We start from the raw sequence: 21,577 nt of genomic DNA, 5'->3' as shown, positions 1-21,577 counted from the left end.
ACAAACAAACAAACATGGTCGTGGTGGTGTTTTTTTTTTTTTTTTTAATGTTACACAGAAGTCCCTCAAATCTCACAAAAGGGGGGTACAAAGATGTTGAAGGATTTTCTTTGCATGTTTCTATTTTCTCTCTCTCCACACTTCTACAACAAGAAGAAGAAGAAGAAGAAGAAAGAATGAGTGAACGTACAGTATGCACAACAGCATGCCTCCTGACACCGACACGCAGAAGAAATGAATACAAACAAAAGAGAAGCAGACACTGTACAGAGCACAGACACACATAGATAATTCGGTATAGCCCTTGGTGTGAAGTGTCCGTTGTCCCCCCCCCCCCACGCCCCCCGCCCCCTCAAACCCGTCTGCCCCCTTTTTTCCTTCATATGAGGTGAGCAGCTGAACTGTTAACATGTGGCATCGTAGAAGTACAGAAGTGTTTATTGAATACCGGTCGGCGGCAAAAAGAAACCCCCCCCCCTCGACTCTCTCTACAAACTCGCAATGAAAACTTTTGAGGGGGTGTGTGTGCTAATGTTTGACCCATACAGAGCTGATGGGTTCTTCTTTAATGAAGTCAAGGGTCTAATTCCAAAATATTTGATTAATTATTATTACGCAAAGGGTCACAGCACAATGTTTCATAGATGGCACACCCACTAGATTTCACAGTACAGGCTTTAAGCTAGCTAAAATTCATACTCCAAAGTGGATTTTACTTTTTAAGGCCCAGTCACACCAGAAAGTGGCATGTCTTTGCGAAACTGCGGGTTTCTGTTTGGTGACGTAGAGGTTAATCACAGGGCTTATTGGTAAACTACTGTAGTTGCTAACCGCTAATAGGCTAGCCATATATAGTCACAATAGCTCAGGGCTTATTGGTAAACTACTGTAGTTGCTAACCGCTAATAGGCTAGCCATATTTAGTCAAAATAGCTTTCTATTTTCTCTGTACTGGGCTGTTTAATCACCACTGGCATTTTATTCACAGGATTGTACATCATTTAATTCAATAAAGAGTTACCGAAGAAGGAAAAACAACAATTTCCAGAGCTAACAAGTTCACTAACAATTAGCTTGCTAGCTCAGTCGCTAACAAGACAACAAGTTCACACAATTTCTTCAAAAGACGTATTTGTACCACTGACTCCAGTGTCTGCAAAACCATCCACGTTTTGTGGAGCAGGTTATACGACGAAGAAGGAGCTTAAATACAAGTAAATGGTGCAACAGCTAATAAGCAAGTAGCCTTCTCCATTTTAAACAAAAGGTCCACATTGAAATACGGCTTGCTGTTGGTCAACGGCGCAAATTCTGGTGTCAAAGTCCACCAAACTTGAATTTTACGCCAAAAATTTGCATTAATTTCATTGGAATCTCATTGATTTCACAGTGAAATTTTGCCATTTAAATGCTGGTGTGAATGGGCCTTTATGGCAGTTTGTATCAACTTTAAGTATTGTTTTTATTTTTCCCCCTCAAAATGGTATTTATTTTATTTCTATCTAGAGCAAATCAAGCCATAAAGGCAATCAAGTGACTGCTTTACTGTACTTGGCGAGATAATTTTTGCAGAGCATGTTTTACTTTCATGATAGTCCAATCACAACTAGAGAAATAAATGACAGGCGGCTCACATGTCCAGCCATCGAGTTACAAACCAGCTGGCTAAAAGATAAATGTTTTCAACCAAGTATACACAAAGTCCTACAGGGCTCAGTAATGTTAATACTATTATTATTCATAGGTTAAGTTCATACAAAAGCAACCGTTTGGTTTTTAAATACCTCTATAAATACAAAGACAAGCAAACCTGTCTGTCTCTGCCTCAGTGCTCTCTATCCAACCACAGTGGATTCAAAGACTGTCGGAGCGTTCGAGGACTCAGAGGACAGTGCAATAAAACTCAAGGACAATTCAACAATTTTGACTCAGAGGGGTATCCATCAAAAGAAGTCACGGCAGATACCCAGCAGCCTTTAAACTGCGCTCACAACATGGTTTTTTTTTTTGCTCTTTTTAAATGGACATTTCTGTCTTCCCTTTACAGAGAATGGCTGATTATTCTCTTCTCCGAACCACAAAGTGACAAGGAGAAAATCAATTGGCTATACTCGCTTTGAGATTAATGTCATCATCCACCACTTTTGTTTTAGGAAGGGTGTGGTGGGAGAGGGGTGGGTGGGGGGGCGGCCTGATTGCTGCTCGTTCTCAGGACAGAGTGCAGCCCTGTGAAGCAGCCAGCAGAGATCAAACCTCCTCGTTTCCTTTTTCCAGTTACCGTCCTGTTTCTGCTCATCTCTCCACTTCATCTTCCCGCTAAATGCCTCACCACTTCCCTTCTCTCGTTCCCGTCTGCCTCTTCGGCTTCTTTACAACTTCAGCCTTCGGATCTCGCTCTTCCTCGCTCCGTCTTCCTCTCACACTGTCACTTCGTTCTTACTCCCAGTCCGCAGTCCCTGCCCTCCCCCTCCTCCGGGGATGAAGTGGAGCTGTTCGATGGTGTTCTGCCTCTTGCTGGCGAAAGCCATCCGTCGGGCATTTGGGTGGCCTCCGACCGCCCCTCCTCCACCTCCGCCTCCTCCGTGGCCCCCGTGGGGTTCCCAGCCGCCGTGCATGCCCATCCCGGACATGGGGGCGGAGCTGCGTTCGTGGTCGTGGCCTGGCGTCGGGTGGGAGTTCATCTTAATCATGTGATGGCGATCCATGGACGGCGTGACGCAGATGTTCTGTTGCGACTGGGCCTTCTGGTGGTGGCTGAGCCGACCCATCGTAGGCACCATCCCAGATCCTGGACCTCTGTCGCCTCCTCCAACCATCAGGCCCACCGTCATCAGCCGGTCCTCCAGACGATCCGGTGAAACCAGGAGCCTCTCGTGGGACCTGGAACCACAGACTTGTTTATCTTCTCTGCTAGTAAAGCAACTGACAACAAACTTTTAAAGATGTCTTGTGTTAAGAGCAATGAACATGCATGCATGGAGAGAAATTATATTGGCAATTTTAATATAAATTAGTTGTTGCCTCCTCGTAAGACTTCCAAAATTAAATAATTTGCAAGCATCTGAACCAACTAAAATGTCTGTTAGTAGCCAGTTTACTGTATTTTTGATGTTATTGGCCAGTCAGGTCTTGGACGTTGCTTTAAGTGATCAGAAAATGATTGTCTGCACTCATGTGGTATCTAAATCCCAGATAAATCCTGAAAAATTTGCTTTTTCTAGGTTCAGATGACAGTGCTCAGTTGAGGGATTTAGGATTGGTCTTATGTCCGTACGGTATCATACTCCACCGGGAGCATTTCAGAAGCAAAGTATTTTGCTCCAGAGATCACAAACATGACTATCTGCCGCGTCACAGCCGGAACATGACGCAGCCTCGCCCGGTCGGATCAAGCTGTAGGGCGTTGACTTTGTTTAAAGAGCATTTTATAGTATTTGTACTTGATGTAGTCGCTCCAATGAAGGAGACCAAAGTACAAATGACATCAGAGATTCCCAATTTTAAATGAGTTTCAAGTCCTTTCTAAGTATTTCTTGATCACATTAAATATTTGTGAATAAATAAAGTTAAAGTTAAAATTAAAACATCCTCAGCTATAAATTAATAAGAGTTTTACACTCAAAACCTGAAGGTGAATTGGTTATCTGTGATTGATTAGATCTGATTGATAGAGACATCGCCCAGGCAACACAAGCAAAACAAATGCGGAAGTCTGTCGTGCACGAGGACCAACGGACCGACTGACGCCTCACCGTTTCTAAAGCTACACGAGGAACCAGCAAGTGTAGCTAAAAAAAGAGTCAAATGAGGTAAAAGGTTGAACTGGAACAGAATTTCTGTCTTATGCAACTTTAATTGAATGTACCTTCATCTTGTCAGATGCTTAAATTTTTAATTACAGTCACTTATTCTACTCTTAACTATTTAATTTGATGTTTTTCTTTATGAAATTTGTCCCATCTTCTCATATTTTTATGATCTTTCATCTCTTTTCTCATCTTGTCTTGTCTCTCTTCTCTCATCTCTTTTCTCACCTGCGGAGCGTCTGAGAGGTGGAGCTCCTGCTGGTGCTCATCATGGCTTTGTAGTACTGGTGTTGCTGGTTCTTGGACAGGCGGGACAAGGTGTTGCCCTCTCCGAGAGCCAGCAGCTGGTCCTGGGAGCGTACGCGTCGCGGCGGCCTGTCGAAGGTGGAGCTGGTGTACTGCGTCTGGGCGGGGAGCGGGTAGGGGTTCGGTGTGGAGGCGGGGATGTGGAGCCGGGGCCGGGAGCCGTGGAGGGGAAGCGTTCCCCTGGATCCCAGCGTGTAGTCGCCTCCCCAGGGCAGGTGGTGCTGAGAGGAGTGGAAGGACGGCGGAGCGTTGTTGGAGCGACGTTTGGAGGAGTAGTAGCTGGAGTACTCGTCCAGTTCTTTCTCTGGTTCGGCAGGAGACACAGAGAGAATTTTTTCAATTTATTAACGAATCGTTTGGTTTTTACATTTTTGAAAATCACAGTTTGCAAGAGTGACATCTGAAAATACTTTTTTATTTCTAACCAACAGTCCAAAACCCAAAGATACTCAAGTTATGATGATAGAAAAAAGGAAAAAAGCTGTAAAAAGGTTTTTTATCATTGATTTGTAAATGTTCAAATTTCTGTTTTTTATGAGAACTTTTAGGTCTTTTCATTCATGTTGATACAATTTGTGAAAAAATCAATGATACTTCTCATTAAACGAACATCTTAACATCTATAAATCCTTTCACAACTGGACAAACTCCGATCCATTGATGAAGATAATACAATATGTCCAAAAGCTACTAAATGGACCTCGTTGTTTGATTGTTTTCTCAACTGCTTTTCTCCAAGGTCAAGACAGAAGTTTGAACCTCAAAAGAAATGACTGAAGTAGAGGAAGACAGGATAGCAAAGCGAAGAAATTAAGCAGAAAGAAGAAGAAATAACAAAAGATGACAGACGTGAGGCGAGAGAGCGGTGAAAATGAGTAAGTAACGCAAAACAGAAGGACAATGTCAAAAAGGACAAATGAAAGAAGCTGTGACAGATGTGTGGTAGAAAATACCTTTAAAGAGAAGAGACGAGCGTAAAAAGGGGGAAGAGCTGAGGTTTAAAGAGGCGGAGATGTCAGAGAGAGATAGACAATAAAACAGAGTCAGAGGAGGACGGACAGAGGAGAGAGGAGAAATGGTGAAAAGGGAGTGAAAGAGAGATAAACATGTATATTGTATGAGGCGTAAAAGAATAAAGGTAACAGGGTTAAAGAGAGAAAAGAGCAAAAGATAAGTTAAGTTAAAAACAAGATGATGAGAGAAAACGAGACGTGACGACATAAACGACACAGAAAATAAAGAATGAAAGAAAGAAGGAAGGAGACGTTGAGGGAACGGTTAGTGAGGGTTCATTAAATAGTGAAATACAGTGTTTCTGTGCTTTCTGCTCCATAGCCTGAGACCGCTTTAATCTTCAAAGCATTTCCATGGAAGCAGCTCCCCAAGAGCCAATTTAAACCTGACCTTTAACCAGCCACCTCTCTACCTCTTCCTCCCCTCTCCCTCTCTCTCTCTCTCTCTCTCGCCTTTTCTTTTCTCTCTTTGTCTCCCTTTCCCCTCCTTCCTCTCCTCCTCTTGTGTTTGTTCTTCTCCGTCTTCCTCGTCCTCCTCTCTACTCCTTGCGCTTTCTTTTATTTTCAACTTTCAGTTTTCTTTACCTTCCTCCCTCCTGCTCTCAAGGTTTTACCGACTTATCTTTCTCTCCTCTGATGTCCTCATCCTCTCCCTTTCTTTCGCTCCCTCTCTGTTTACTCCCTTCCTGTAAGGCCAAATTATCTGGAGGTTTCTCCCTGGCCGCCGACCGCAGACAAAGAAGCCTTTATCAGTGTCCTTTTCTTGCAGCGCCGTATGGGGAACTGACATCAAAAGGAGCAGGTTTCATACAATGGTTAGCGAGAGGCCGTATTCCTTCTCTTTGTGTCGCAGTGACAACATTTTAGTTTCTTTTTCGAGGGGTGTTCCACCAAAACTGACATTCAAGACGGGGTTTGTTTTCCTGCAAAAGAAGATATTTAACCTCCATAAAAAATGTCTGTTTTCTGCTTTTTCAAGTCACTGACTGATTAAACCTGGTTCACAGCAGATTCTACACGTTTCTTTTGAAGCGATCGGTGTCTGGTAGCTCCGCTCTGGGAAATAAAATCAGATGGTGCAAAGTAAGTGATGTTTCATGTATCAAAGAAAAAGAAGAACTGGCTAAATCAGGTCGAAACCAAATCTCCACCCTCCAAACTTTGATCACATGCACTAAAGGCTCTAAATCTGTTTCTCTGGGGGGGGTTTTTTCTATGTGTGAAATATCAGCCTCATCACATTGATAAACTTACATCTAATAGACAAATATTTGTGCAATATATCCATCTATATACCTTTAGATATATACATTGTTAGATCAGCTCCACACTCTTTCAGTCTAGGGTGAGAAGTGGCAGAGCAGGTGGAGAAAATTGCACCACCTGCAAAAACTCTCAAAGAGAAAATACAGAATGACGACTTGACGGTTCGGTCGACACTCTTTGAATCACAGGTGAACTCTGGGAAGATCCTGTTGATATTCTGCAGTTCCCCAAAAAGTTTACTTGAATTTCTAGAGCTGGTTTCTATGCTGCACCTATAAAAACGTGTGTATAAATTCTTTTTCTTCTGTCGTCTGAGGCTAATTAAGTGATAAAGAAACGGCGAGAAAAGGACAATGAAAGAGAAAATGTGGTGAAAGGTGGCTGATTAAACATCTATCTGCATCTTTTTTGCCAAACACACAAGTCAGTTCTGATGATGTGAACCGTGACGAGCTGCCGGACGGCTGCGATTAACGCCACCGTTGCATAAACGAGAAGACGAAGGGAAGCCGGATGACCTCTGAATGTGTCTGACGTGTAACGCGTTGAAGCCTTTTTCCTTTTCCAAACACCGCTCCGCATTGTCCGCCGAGGTGTTTTTCTTCCTTTTGATCGAACTGAAATAATAAAAAGAGTCTCATCTGGATTCCTCTTTCACCTCATTATTGCCTTCACACACACACACACATATTTACACGCTCGTACGATCCCCCCGTGTAGTAACCATCCATCACTCAGCCTGCAGAGGCGACTCCCCTCCCCCCCCTGCAGTCTTCAGCAATCAGAGGGCGAGAGAGGTAGACAGACAAAGAGAGAGAGAGAGAGAGAGAGGTTGCCAGCCTCTCAAACGTCGTCTCTTCCCCGTCGAAGGCAGCCGAGCCCCTGCAGACCCGGCCAGCCGACACCCCTCCCCCCCTATCTACACATCTACACTTTCCCCACGATCCTCTCTTCCTCTCTTCCACCGTCTGTCTCTCCATTCTTCACCGTCTGCTTGGACAATCTCTTGTCTTTTCTTTTTTTTCCTCTTCTTTTCTATCCTTATTTGCCCAATCAGCTCTCCTCTGGTCAACCAGCCTCTTTCTCTACATCTTTTCTCTCCTTTTTTGCTTTTTAACCCTTTCTTTTCCTTTCTTTCAAGCCCCTCTTCCTCTCCCTCCCTCTTCTTTGCTGTATTTATCTCTAATTACTTGATTTTCTCCTCCATCTTTCTGTCACTCCCTTTCTTTTCCTTCATTCCCAACATTTCCCTTCTTCTCATCATCCATCTCACACATTTTCTCCTTCCTCTTCCTCCTCTTATTTGTCATTTCCCCACCCACCACAGTCCCCTCATCCCTCATTCACGATCCTTCTATTATGTTTCACTTTGTTTACTTTACTGTTATGACTGTTTAGCTGAAACGGTTTACACATTCAGACTATAGTGACATGGTTATTTAGCTCCGCGGATGAGTCATAAAATCTCCTGGCAGCCATGTCTGCCTGCTGCCGTGATGGAGGTTCGCTGAGGAATCGGCTCTGTGGATAAATAATAAAGTGTCAACCAGGTCAGAAAAAGAGGAGGTTACCCCGGAGGGGGGTAAAATTGTTTACCTGAGAAAAACTGGTTTATTGTTTGATTGGTAGAGGAGTCAGGAACAGGTGTCCCAAAACCAAAACCCCTTCTGGTGCACCAAGTATTTATGTATTAATGGTCAAATTTCCCCAGCTGATAAAATTATGTCGGCCTAGTTTACTGCCAACGTAACACAGGGAGTTCATCATTCTACCTGTGTAACCTGCTGATTACACACATGGACTCATAGTGGCGTCCTCTCTTGACTCTCATGATCCTGAAGCTTGAGGGTGTTTTTGACACTCAGCAGTTATTCTCTCCTGTTGCCAACGAACTGCAAAGCATCTTACAAGTGATGTGTTTCCATACATTTTCTTATTCAAGTGTCAATCATTTAAGGTTTTTTGTTTGAAGTTGGAATAGAAAATTGACCTTTCCAAGCTTTCCAGGTCTTGTTCTTGGACAAAGTCTTGCTAGCATGTTTGTCAAGGTTCACTTCCCATCATATGTCATCCTTTCACATCCATATGTGTGGAAAACGGTGTAATATTTATACTAATATCTGTCTACAAACCACTTATAGTCACTATGCAACTGGCATTAACAATATCACTACAGTGGTTAACTGACCAGACACTCTGGCAACTAACAAGCTGACGTTATAGGAATAATCCACAAAACTTCTGAGTATCAAATACTCACCTTCTGTCGGATTCAGCTGTGAGTCTGAAAAGTGTGTGACGACGGCTGTATTCATCTTGGATTCTCAGAGGTTACAATGGATTCCTGTGGCGACCGAGAGTCCCGACAGGAAAGTGACATAACGTTTTTTGAACCGATCCTGCTGCAAAATACACCCTCTGATGTTGATCCATTTGTTAGGTAAGTCCCAAATAGTCATAATTTCACCAATAAACCACTAAATATGTGGCTTACCACTGAGCTTTGGAGCTAAGATGAGGTTAAAGCACAACACGGTGGTGGTAAAGTGGTGTATTTAGCTCTATTGTTGAGTGTTTGAAACATACTGAACATAAGGATCAACAGCAGAGAAGTGGATTATACTGTAGGAGTTGTTTTGACACATTTTGACCCATTTTTGCTGAGTCTCTGGGTTTCCACTCGAATCCATTATAACCGTTGTGAATCCGAGCCGACTCTACTCGTTGTCATCTGTGAAGGAGCGAGATACGAACTCTCCAGCGCCACCTTTCAAGCCTAAATTTTGATTTTTTTGTTTCTTTAAAAACGCAGAGTGTTAGATTTAATGCAACTGTATTTAGCCACCGCAGCACACGGACTTGGCAATATGGCTGCCGGCTGTTGTGTTGCATCACCTTAAACCCCTCTGCGTTCCCTAATAATCAATAACTCCCACTTGCTCTTTCCCTCCATCTCTCCCACAGGTTTTAGTCTTTGCCTCCCTTGTTCTCCCTTTCCTGCCTTTCCACTCTCACTCCACCCTGCCCCCCACATCCCGTCATCACCCCCCCCCTCCCGGCTCACCCAGCCTCTTCAGGGAGCTGTAGCGGTTGATCTCGGGTTTCATGGCTGTCTCATAAGACGGCGGCAGCTGGGCCAGGTTGTGGAAGGAGTGGGAGAAGGAAGCGTGGCTGCTGTTGTGTCTCATGCCTCCGCCGATGATGCTGCCACCGGGGACGCCGACAACGCCGGGGCCTTTACCGCTACCTGAAAGCAGCGAGGCCCCAGAGGAGAGCTGGGGGGTGTTGTTCATACGGGGTCCACGCTCTGGAGAGCGATAGAGGAAAGGAGAGGGAGAGGAAAACGGGGTGAAGGAGGGAGGACAAGGGAGAGCAAGTGAGAGGGAGAGAGGGAGAGAAGATAGGAGGGAAATAAAAAAGAAGAGGAAGAAAGAAGATGGAGCACGACGGATAGAGCAACAGCACATTGAGAGGCAGAAAAATTAGAGGAAAAGAAAGAAAGGGGGGAAAGGAAAAGGGTTTAATAAGAAAAATAAAAAGATAGATATAGAAATGGATGAAAAAAAAATGAAGGAAAAAGGGAGAAGAAGCAGAAGAAAAAGGAGAGAGAGAACGAGAGAAGAGAAGAAGATACAAGTTGGTTAATAATCAGTAAACACAGGAAGTGCCTCCAAGCTCCATGGTGACCATCTATAAATACACTTTTCATCCGAGGCTCTAACACAACTCATATCAAACACATGTACATACATTAAAAAATACACAGATAGCATAACTGGGGGGGAAATCTATATACATACACATTCACATTTATGCAAAGTGCAAAAGCAGCACATCGATCGATACACATAAAAATGATTTATCTTATGTAAGATTAGCAGCGTGGGGGGGGGGGGAGGGAGAGGGGGGGTGCATGGGTCTGTTTTGCAACATGTATACTCATTTCACTTACATCATACGAGTACATTCATATTTTTCCATACGGCAAACAGACGGCACTCATAATGACCCCAACATGTAGGCGCACAGTCGGTGACCTGACATGTGTAGGTTGTGTACATTTAAAACGGGGGGACGATGACCTCACAGCTAACGCACGTTGCCCATTGCTGGATCATCACTGAAGAGCAGTTTGAGATGTCAGATTTATATTAAAAAAAAAACTTTATTAACTGCTGGTTGTCAGCAGCTGATGTAAAAGACAAAAAAAAAGATAAAAAATGTGAGAATACAGAAATATAAAGCAGCAATAAAAGGTTACGTAACTCTGGTAAATTGGCCATTTGCTGTTGTTTCCTGTCTTGCAGACAGACACAATCGATGTCGAGTCTATTCAGGGGGTTTCAGGGTGGTAATGGTTATGGGCTGCGATCTTGTTAAGATTACTGCTGGACATATACTGGTCATTGACCATTGACAGTAATGGGCAATAATGGCCAATAATGTCTGTGTTAAGCGTCACCCGGGGAACACACACCACATCGACGTCTGTACCGTGCATGTTACACACACGGTAGGAAAAAAAAAAAAAAAAAGCAATGCTAGCTCTGAGCTCATATGATTTTTTTTAAAGCATGAACATGTTGAAGGTTGTAGGAAACACAAGTAGAAGCATCAAATGTTGGATTAAATGTTGCAGAATCATCCTGGTCATTTCCAACAGTACAAGGAAATCGATTTTTGTGGAAACACCTACGACGGCTGACGGAGAGGTTTGATAACGTTTGTCGTGGAAAAATGAACTTAGTTCAACGTGTGCGGAGTATCTGAGTCAGAGAGTTGAAGTGTTCTGTTCTCTCTCGCGTCCTCCCGGGAGGCCCGTTAACGTTATCTAACACGAGGAGAGTGAGGACCAAACCAAAGAAAACACAGGTCGAACGTCCAGATAAAAGTCTCAGATCTTAAAACTTTCAAGGATGAATCGTCCTGAATGAACCAAAGTCTTCATGATTCATGACTCAGATTGAAAGAATCACCTCAAATAACTTCACTGAGATTATTTAACAACCTCCTTTACATTTAGTTTAATTCATCATCATATTAAAAGCAAAACCTTCAGAACTACAACAGAACTACAGAATAAGTAAAGCTTTTTATATTTTCAGTTTAGAAAGATGATTCTCAAATATTTTGTAGTAATTTAATTTCCTGCAATAATGAACACACTTATAAGTTTGCTTAAAACATCTATCTATCTATTTATCTATCTATTAATTATTTATACACTATATCCTATGCATGTATTTGTGTGTGTGTGTGAATTTTTACCTGTGAGAGGTCATTAAGCTCTTTGAAATATGAAATTACAGAGTTGAACAGAGTTAAAGTTAATCTTCTTTATTTCATTTAATGTTTTTTCATAATAAGAGGAACTTTACCTGCTGGTTAACAACTTACAGCAGCTGCTACATAACACTGACAATCTTTGCTAACAGCACATATAAAAGCAGCATTTTTGCTAAGAGTTAATTAGTTTAATAATTATTTTAATATGTACTCTAACTGGGATGTTTTGTCTGCTTTCTTGTGTAATTCAGCGTCCTCAGAAATAATCGGCAGCGTCGTATTTCCGCTGTTGCAGCCGTTCCAGGTGCACCGAATTAACCTTCAACAACACTGATAAGAATAAAATATAACATTTTTTTTTAACCAGTGTAATTTAAGAAGCTTGTGCTAGCATTGATTTTTTTTTTTTTTTCTTGTTGCAAAGCCTGGGGAAACAGACTCAGGTAAGGGCAGTGACCTCACTTAAGCCAAGACCTCCGTTAATGTGTCGTGTCAGCTGTAAGCACATCACTGCTACACAGAAAGAAGGAGGAGAAGAAGAAGAAGAAGCACATTTGGAAGCAGGCTTGTGGTGGTGGTGGTGGTGGTTGGTGAGGTGGGGGGGGGGGGCAGACAGGCTTGCATTAAGCAGAGGAGGAGGAGGCCAGACAACTTCTAGCTCTTACGAAAAGATGTGTCACTCTCAACACGACCGTGTGACGTGAGCGTCATTATAAACATACATATATATATATATGTGTGTTAAAGCAAAACCAGTAGTGTTGACAATGGCACAGCTGTTTTAAGAGCTCAAGGACAAGAGGCCGTCATACCAACAACAAGACAGACAGACAGTGTGGGTCGTGAGGCCGTAACGTCCGGCCGGTAGCCGCCGCCTGCGCTGCTAACCAGGAGGCTTACCGATGGTAGCAGAGTGTTTGGGGCTGGAAGCAGACCCCTGCTGGTTAAAATGGTGGTGCAAGTTCCCAGCTGCGAAGAGAGCAGAGCCAACAAACTGATGGACAACCACTCGAGAGACAAGAGAGGCGTGTGTCGAGTAAGCATTTGTGTCAATAAAGAGACAGACAGAGAGAGAGAGAGAGGACAGAGAGAGACAGGGGAGAGAGAGAGAAAGCCCCTCCAGGAATCAGCTTTTTTTTTTCTGCAGTTGTTTCAAATTTTTCCACAATAAATATCTCCGACTACTAGTCAAGATAAAATGACTTTTCATGTCTTTCTGGGCGGCAGATGAAGGATAATGAGATGTAGTTTGAGTGTAAGAGGTTCAGTTGACTGTGAAGTGATTCATTCAACCTGTGAATTGTTGTTTGTATAATCTGAAACAGATTGTTTTGAACGAGCTCGGTCCAAAAAATAAAAAGCACTCAAGTAATCAATGGTGCAGCTCCTGTGATATAAAGTGCTACTATTGTTGTCACAGACGAGTAACAAACAGATTTGAGGATATTTTCATTTGTTAAAAACTACTCAAAGTTCTGCAAAAATGATAAAAGTCAGCAAAATCCTGGAGAGATTCACACAAGAGACAGAAGCAGAGCGACAGAGAGACAGAACAGAAGTAAAGAGAGAAATGAAATGTGCGTGTTTAGACTATAAATATATATATATATATATAAATATATATATCTGTGACCTGTTACAGTAAAATAAAGCAAATACATCCACCACTCTCAAACCCGTCGCTCAGAGGGGAAAAAAAGTTTGTCAAATTTCTGCAAAAACATTTGCTGGAAACAAGAAATTCTGCATTTAGCTATAATGTGAATGTGTGAGTGACATTTTTATCTCATCAGAAACAAAACAAAGCTGCTCGGTGTACATGAATAAAACAACCAACATGTTGAATTTGTCTTGTTGTCATTATCAGCTTATTTACTGCAAACAACAAGTGCCAAAACTTTAAAATAATGCATCTTTTTATCGGCTGAGCAGCTTTTTATACAGAAATGTGAAACAAATACTGTCAAGATGATTCACCAAAGATATATTAATAGTTAGAAATGAACATTTAAAAAGCCACTGCATTAAAATGTAAATATATTATCCTTAAACTAACTGGTAGTTTGATTTGTCACAGATATTCTATCTCCAATAAAAACTGAGATAAATCCTTGAATAATACTAAAAACATCAGGAGTTAGAGTAAGTTATTGGTCCCCAGTGACATAATGAGCATTTAGCTGATTAATAAGTTTTTAACATCAAAGTATAACATCTAGTTTTCTAGTCTGACTGAAAACTAACAACCAACAACAACTTTGCTGTCTGTAAATGACAAGTTTTCATATAAATCTGCAACAGGAGAGAGAATTAACCACAGAAGAAGAACACTTCCTGTTTCAGAAATAATATCAGTTTCAATAAATGTTTTGAAAGGTTGAGATACAGACTAAAAAAGTAAATGAATTTATATCTTTTTGTTGTGTTTACGTTCATTTTTACTGCACACGGATGGATTTTCATCACATATGTGGTTAAATTTAGAGATAATCTCCTTTATGTGAGACACAGAGTACTACAACAACTAAAAATAGGATTATTAGAATTACAATTTCTGCTTCATTTAAACCACTAAGATGATCCTGTCACTCCTAAACAGCAGCGTCTGGCAACGGTTCAGCCACAATAAATGTATTCCAGCTGAAGTGTGATGTGTGTTACTGGTATTGAGATCTGATTTTACCGTCCGTGTCACTGGGGACGCAAGTTCGGACCGTTTTAGCAGGAGATCTCTGGTCACTTACTGCGGTTGTCTTTGCTCTGCAGGATGGGGGTGTAGAGGTTTTTGGATGTGCGTCCGTCTGAGGTGGTGGTGGTCATCACTGCGGTGTTGTTCCTCTCCCCCTGCTGCACGGGGCTCGACTGGTGACGCAAGATATCCACCAGCGACCTGACGCAGCAGCAGAGGACGGATAGAAGGACGAGGGCGGGAGAGAGAAAGAGACAAAAGGTCAGGACGGACGAGAGGCACGAAGAAACGAGACGAGAAGGGAAACAAGATAATCAGACAACTACAAAACCCAGAAAACTGATGTTATCATCACCAGTACTGATTCTGGACAACTTTCAAAGTAAATTAAACTGTAAAATTTTGTCTTTTTCATGAATTCACCCAAATTTATAGGCTTCTATGTAAACTTTTCAAATAGGAAATGAATGTATGTTTATTTAAGTATAGAAATATAGGTGCTCTTAATACACATAGTGAAACGTGTCAAAATGTATCATTATAGTTATTATGATCTCTGTCTAAAGGCTGCCTTTAGTTCTGATGTTGCATGTTGATGTCTGGGTTTAAGACAAGACATGATATGTTACAGCAAAACCAGACGTAACTCAAAGGTAGAAAGACTGGAAGCCAGAATCTGTAACTTGGCGTTTATTTTGGTCACAAGATCCATGTGAGTCTTGTTGGAACAATAGTTCGCAGGATGTGTGGATGTAAATGAACCAAATGCAAAAATAAGTAAACTTTGCATTTAGGTTTGGAACAAGTAAAACATCTTTGATGCAAATGTCTTTTCAGACGTGCGCTTCATGAAGAATACATGTCAGTCTCATGTTTGAATAAGACTCTGAGTCACAACACAAATGCAGTCACATGAACAACAAGACAACACGACTCCCACAGATACCAAATGTTGTATCTGTCATTACATGATAAACTGATGAATCCAGCAATATTACATGTTTCCATGTCTGAAAGGGGGGTTAGGACGTCCAGGTTCACTTTGGTATCACTGTGTAAAAACAACAGAGAGAAACGGTTATTCAACCCGACAGACTCCTGTCCTCCGGTCTCACCTGGGCATGTTGATGTCCCTGTTTCGGGGTCGACGCGCCACCTTGCTGAAGGCGATCCTGACACCGACAGCCACCACCAACGTGAAGGAGATCACCCCTCCGATCACATAGGCCGTACTGCGTTTAGAAGAAAAGCACATCGGCTCACTGAGCACAGCGGCGAAAAGGAAAATGTTGCTTTTTTTACTTTTACTGCATCATCATCATCAGGGGCGGATTTAGTGATTTGGGGGCAGACTCAGTCGTGGGGTTTTCGTACCTTATTTTCACCTTTTCTCTAATTGAGAATGTTGGTATTGGCGATGATAGAGATGATAGATGAAGTGCTCAAAACAAAAAGAAGTCCTGCTTTCCTGATTTTAAGTTATTAGCACAATGTACGTACATTTACTTAACGTCTGTTCAAGGTGGAGCTCGTTTTAGCTGTTCTATATACCGCCTGATAGTTTAATCTATAATGACGCATCATATTTTATTTGTTGATAATATAGTTTGTGTGTAAAGTCTTCTGTAAAGTAAGAAGCTGTCAGTAACAAGATGTACATTACAGTACAGTACAGTACAGTGTTTCCCTCTGAAACAGAAGGAACCAAATCCCTCCCAGTAGAAGTGGAGGAGAAATAAAATGGAAATATTAAAGTACATGTACCTCATAATTGCAAATTTTTTTTAAAAGTGCTTAGGGGCCCTTTTGTACGTAGTTTCAGGGTATAATGAGTTAGAATAGACACATAATTTTATATGTTTCATATCTGAACATCATAATAAATCTGTAGCTGTTTGGGGTTCCTATCAGTCGGGGGTCCCAGGTGTCGCCTACCTTGTTTAGTGGTAAAATCCGCCCCTGATCATCATGTACTGTATTACTTATGACTGATGTATTCAAACCTTTTAGCACAACAGAAGAAAATCAATGCAGTATCACAAAACATAACAAATAAATGTAATGAGACAAATAAGAGTGTGGTAAAAAAAAAAAAAAAAAAAAGTACAAAGACTTTTAGAAGTTCGACCAGGTAATCAAGTCTAACTTGGCCAGTCATGTACAGTGTTATTATGTTATTTCACTGTGGTGAGAGAGAACAACAACAACTAATACTACAACTTCATGATTGCTACTTGTATTACTACTAGCCTACTTCTCTTGCTACGGCTACAATTGGGTTGTATCAACATTAAAAACTGGAAAATACAAGCTGGAAATTCCACTGTAAATTTAGGGAGATGGCTAAATGCAGCAAGGAAAATAAAGTTTTTTCCCCTCATCTTTCAAATAAAACAGATCAAGTAAGATCAGGTAGAAGTAAAGGTGTAAGATAGCGGGTGTGAAAAGGACGGATATTTGTTTATTCTGACAAAATAATGACATAACCTTGTACTTCCCCTTTAACAGCCTCAAATCCTGCTTCTTGTCTAGACTCTGACCTGCTGTTCTGCTGCTGGAGCGTCTCAAAATCCGGGTCAGGCTTCCCTGTAGGCACGGTGACAGGGACCTGCGGGTCTGCCCAGACAGGGGAGATGTAGTTGTTGCAGGACTCCTGGTCTAACCGGTTCCTCTGGTGCTCGCAGCAGAACCGGTAGTGGCAGGTGCCGCAGCAGTAGATGTAGCTGCCCTTGGAGCAGTTGAACGTGCTGTCAAAATGCCCCATAACGTCGAAGTAACCCCTGCAGGACGAATTTAACCAAAGAAATATGTCACAAAACTACACAGTGTCCCAGTTAAGAGTCCTCAATGCCCCTAAAACCTGATCTGGGTGATCTGGAGGGTGAACAACTCTGAGCAGATGAATATTTTGGGTCACTGAAGCATTTTCTCCTCTGTCTAAGCTGCAGAGTTCAGGGTGTCATATGAGCAAAAATAGAGGAAATGCTGCTAATTTTGTTGCTTGTGCTGTTTAATCTTATGACAAATATGACAGCAACATTTAATAAATCGTTCAATCAAGTCTGAATGAACATTAATCATTTTTTTTTTGGAGTTTTACGTTAAAAAGTTGAATGTGTTTGTCTGCCATCACTGTGTTTTTGATTGCCTAAACATAGCGGCTGTTGATAGCTGTACAGCGTGTAGCTCGCCAACACACAACTGATTTAGAGCTGATTAGACGTCGCCTAGCAACAGCAAGACGCCTCTCAGTGCAAAATGTGAGCTTCAGTGAGATCCAGATCAGAGCTGCAGGAGGAAGAAGAAGCATGATGCGCCTCACTTTTATGGCATCCAGTGTGACTGTCATCCTACACAAACGAAAACAAAAACTGCAGGAACAGTTCAGGCTCATCGTTTTCAATTTATTACTCTAAAAAATAGCAGGTTGTCTTTAAAGGAGAAGCACTAGGAAGTGGTTTTCACAGAGATTGTTGTTGTTGTTTTATTAGTTTTGATCAGATTTCCACTTGTAGTTTAATATTTGAAATATAAACTGACAAATTCAGCTTTTTGAAGATAAAAACGGAAAATAATGAGCCCCAACATGCTCCACACATCATGTTTTCTTTTGCTTGTACCTGCACACGTCCACATCCACCAGTTGTCTGGGAGGTGGAGCCACCTGGGCCGCACCGAGGGGAGGCTTCAGGGCTTCAGCCGTCATGTTCCTTGGCAACATGGTCTGAGGGAGGGGCTTTGGAGGGAGCTCGGCCATAACCGGTGGATCATCTCCGTCCTCCACCTCGGCCGCTTTCGGCGCCACTTTGGGCCCGGCGGGCAGCGGCGGCAGGCGCGGCTTGTAGCCGGTCAGGAGGAACAAGGTGCTCGTTTTGGCACCAGCCGCAGCGGAGCCACTGCTGCTGCTGCTGCTGCTGCTGGTCAGAGTCCTTACATCACTATCCACAGCGCGTCTCTCCGTGGTGATGGTTACCGTGGAAACAGCAAGGCAGGAGAAAAGCAGGAGGATGAGGGACGAGCAAAACATCCCTCTTGAAATTGCAGGTTTCATTGTTTTATCACAAAGTTCTTGAGCCGTTTTCTTTTTTTTTTTTAAATAAAAAAAAAAATCACAGGAACGGCTCCGAATCCGCTGTGAAGCGTCAGCGTCCTCTTTCAAAGATTTGACTTATAAAAACCTTCAGTATGAAAAGTTTTCACTCCAGTTTGATGAACTAGTCCCCTTCTTGTTTTATACACACACACACACACACACGCACACTGCACGGATGCAATGTTCAGCAGATTGACTTAATTCAAGCAATGTTTCATGAATGTGTTTGGCATTTCACTCCTTTCATTTGAATGTAAACATTTCTTTCTTTATACAAATCCTTCTGTTGAGCAGCTTTTGTAAACATTGAGGTCTTTCAGAGTTTTTAGGCCCTGTGCGATCTGCCTGTGAGATGGCTGTAGTTCTGAAATAATCAATTTGAATGAAAACTTGTATTAGTTATAAATAGAATAACAGGGGTTTGTTTTATGGCAGCAGGCGTCGGGTATTTAATTTTGGTCTGTCAGTCGACAAAGTGACATTTTACAGTCTGTTGGCCAAAATTGAAAATCTTTTAAATAGGCAGTAATTTTTTTTTACATTTTCTGTAAACAAAAAAACTGTAAACTCTTAATATAACGACCCCCCCGGCACAAAAAAAAGGGGTCTTATATCTCCTACTGAAGAGTTTTCTGGGAGTTGTTCAGGGCACGAAATTTTACAATTCACGTAAGAAACTAGAATGGAAAATGTAGTCTGTAAACATTTAGCGCTGTATGTAAACTTTATTCTTCACGCTTGATGAGCTTTTAACGGATGCTGGATGTATTCTCGTTTGGCACTTCTGTTGTCCTGTGTGGATAACTGATGTGTAAAATCATACATGGAAGAAGAAAAAGAAAAAAAAAAAAGTTTAAAAATCAAATATTCAAGCTCTGTGTGTCTCGTGTCTGTAAACAACAGTGCTGGCAGCTTTTAAAGATTTCAGCTTTTTTTTTTTTCTTTTTTTTTTTTGGTGAACAAGCTGATGGGAAGTCAGTCTAAATTTGGCACAAGCTGTGACTTAAAATGTTGTTTCTTTTGCATCACGCTCACAAATTCGCCCGACGAATAAGTCCTCCTCTCTGAAAAGAGGGAACGGAACATTTCAGCAGAGTCGATAAAGGTCAATATGCTTGAGATTTTGGTTTAAATCGGAGTAAAACAGGGAATTTAGAGTAATAAACGTGCTGCTAAATGACAGCGTTAAGCAGCGTAAAAACGTTAAGAAAACAGTTCAATAAATGAGCGTGTCAAGGCATTCACAAAAGAGTGAGAAACAGCGAGGAAACGGTGACAGAGTTACAGAAAGAAAAGAAGCGATAGAAAACGGGGGAGGATCTATGTGCGCTCGATACCCTCGCGTGAGTGTCTTTGCTCTGAATTTAGCTTGGCCCAACAGAAGAGAACGAAGGAGGGCTTGGGCCCGGTTCTAGCAGGGCAGCGAGGTTCTGCCCACAGAACAGACATGAAAATATCCGGATTCATCCGTCAAACACAGAGGAACACGGAAAAACGACGACCGGAACTCCAAAAAACCGTTCACGCTGCCACGCTGACGCTCGACACCGCGGATTCAGCGCGATCCGGAGAGACGCGGGTAGAAAAGTCGGAGCTTACAAAGCTTCTGTTCTTTCATCTAAACGTATTAAATTTAGGGTTTCTTCTCACTAACAGTTTCTTCGTTGACTCCCTGAATGCGTACGTGTGCACCGATGTGTTTCAAGATCACTTTGTTTGAAGGAAACATAAGTGAGGTGTTTTTTTTTTTTTAAATGTGAAAGGTATTTGTATGGCTGGTGTTCAGTATGGCTTTAGGTTATGTTCCTTTTTCTTTTTTTACAAACTTGATCTCCTTCCACGAAAAAAAATGTAAATACAGTGAAAGGTTTTAAATTGCATGTTTTTAGTAGAATAAAAGGAAGAATGCAAAAAAAAAAAAAAAAAGGTTCGAAGAGGTCACCGGAATAGATAAAGGGGCCTTTTCAGGTTGTTCGGAGCGGCGTAATCGAACGCCACGTATGGAAGAAACAGAAGACGACAAAAAGAGCAGAGAGGGCTCTCTCGCTTAAGCGACTGGAAGAAAGAGATAGGCAAAGTGTCAACAGTGTTTCACAGCGCGGACTGAGACGATGGTATATCTCCAAGCCTTTGAGATAGCAGCAGCGGCGGTGGCGGCGGCGGTACAGCACTGCTGCCTATTTATCAGGTTAGACGTGGCTTCTGTCGCCTGTCAGTCAAACGCCGTCCCGCTGAAGCCTTCAAATGTTTTCAGACGGCGTTCGGAGCGCGGCGGCGAGTTATCACTGCTTACCACATGCCTCCTGTGGTGTAGCGACTACACGACCGCAGACAAACCATCGACCGGAGGATCTGTTTATAAAGCACTTTGAACCAATAATGCACTGATCATCGTCCCAGTATGAAAGAAATCTCAGTTTCAGCATTAAGAGCAGCAACACCGACTGAAGACAACGGATATAAAGTTTTAAATATCTCTGTGATGAATGTGTTGAGATTAAATATGATTCAATGGGATGTAGGGTTGTTAAAAATGTCTGTAGGTTGAAGGGGGTATAAATAAAGCTGGATCCTGTACTTTAACAGTTACTAAATCTGGTATTCAAAGCTATATGACTAAATAAACTCTGTATATGATGATTCTGTAGGTGGTTACTTTTGTAGATGTTTTTTTTTTTTTTTGCTTCTTCTCTTGACACAGTCAGTTTGGCACCTGGTTTTGGTTTTGCTTGGAACAAAACAGCAGACAAGAGAGGGACGAGGATTGAAATCTCAATAAATATAGAGGCAAAGGAGCAGGAGCGGGGAGCCTCTGCTTTGAAAGCAGCTGAGAAAATACCCCAGAATGCCTCCACGTGATACGGAGGACAAGTAGGCTCCAAATTCTCTCTCTTGTTTCTTCTTTCTCTTACAGATCCACGTCCACTTGTTCACCGGTTTTCACACTGCAAGAAAAGAGCACAACATGCAGAGTGTTAGTATATATTCAGTAGGAAAATGTCAGCAAAATAGCAGCAACGTTCACTGAGGTAAGTAAAATCCCTCTAGTACAGGGATATTACCACGATAATCATCAAACTTTTATGTAACACTGCTATATAGTAAAATTACTTCACAC

At 42.0% G+C, this 21,577-nt stretch overlaps 1 protein-coding gene across 1 annotated transcript in view; it reads right to left on the bottom strand.

Moving 5' to 3' along the window:
- Window positions 1-357: 357 nt before the first annotated feature.
- The window catches only part of LOC137198279 (protein shisa-7-like), a 41,208-nt gene continuing 19,988 nt past the window's right edge, over window positions 358-21,577 (bottom strand). Inside the window, exons 2-8 of the mRNA XM_067611987.1 lie at window positions 17,987-21,404; window positions 16,907-17,146; window positions 15,482-15,598; window positions 14,422-14,567; window positions 9,456-9,698; window positions 4,035-4,416; window positions 358-2,880 (exon numbers count right to left, since the gene is read on the bottom strand). Coding sequence (XP_067468088.1) covers window positions 2,418-2,880; window positions 4,035-4,416; window positions 9,456-9,698; window positions 14,422-14,567; window positions 15,482-15,598; window positions 16,907-17,146; window positions 17,987-18,417 — 2,022 coding nt within the window. The 5' untranslated portion in view covers window positions 18,418-21,404 and the 3' untranslated portion in view covers window positions 358-2,417. The remainder of the gene's footprint in view (window positions 2,881-4,034; window positions 4,417-9,455; window positions 9,699-14,421; window positions 14,568-15,481; window positions 15,599-16,906; window positions 17,147-17,986; window positions 21,405-21,577) is intronic.

The sequence above is a fragment of the Thunnus thynnus genome, chromosome 15 (assembly GCF_963924715.1).
Source record: "Thunnus thynnus chromosome 15, fThuThy2.1, whole genome shotgun sequence".
Lineage (NCBI taxonomy): Eukaryota > Metazoa > Chordata > Actinopteri > Scombriformes > Scombridae > Thunnus > Thunnus thynnus.
This window is presented reverse-complemented; position numbering and strand designations above follow the sequence as displayed.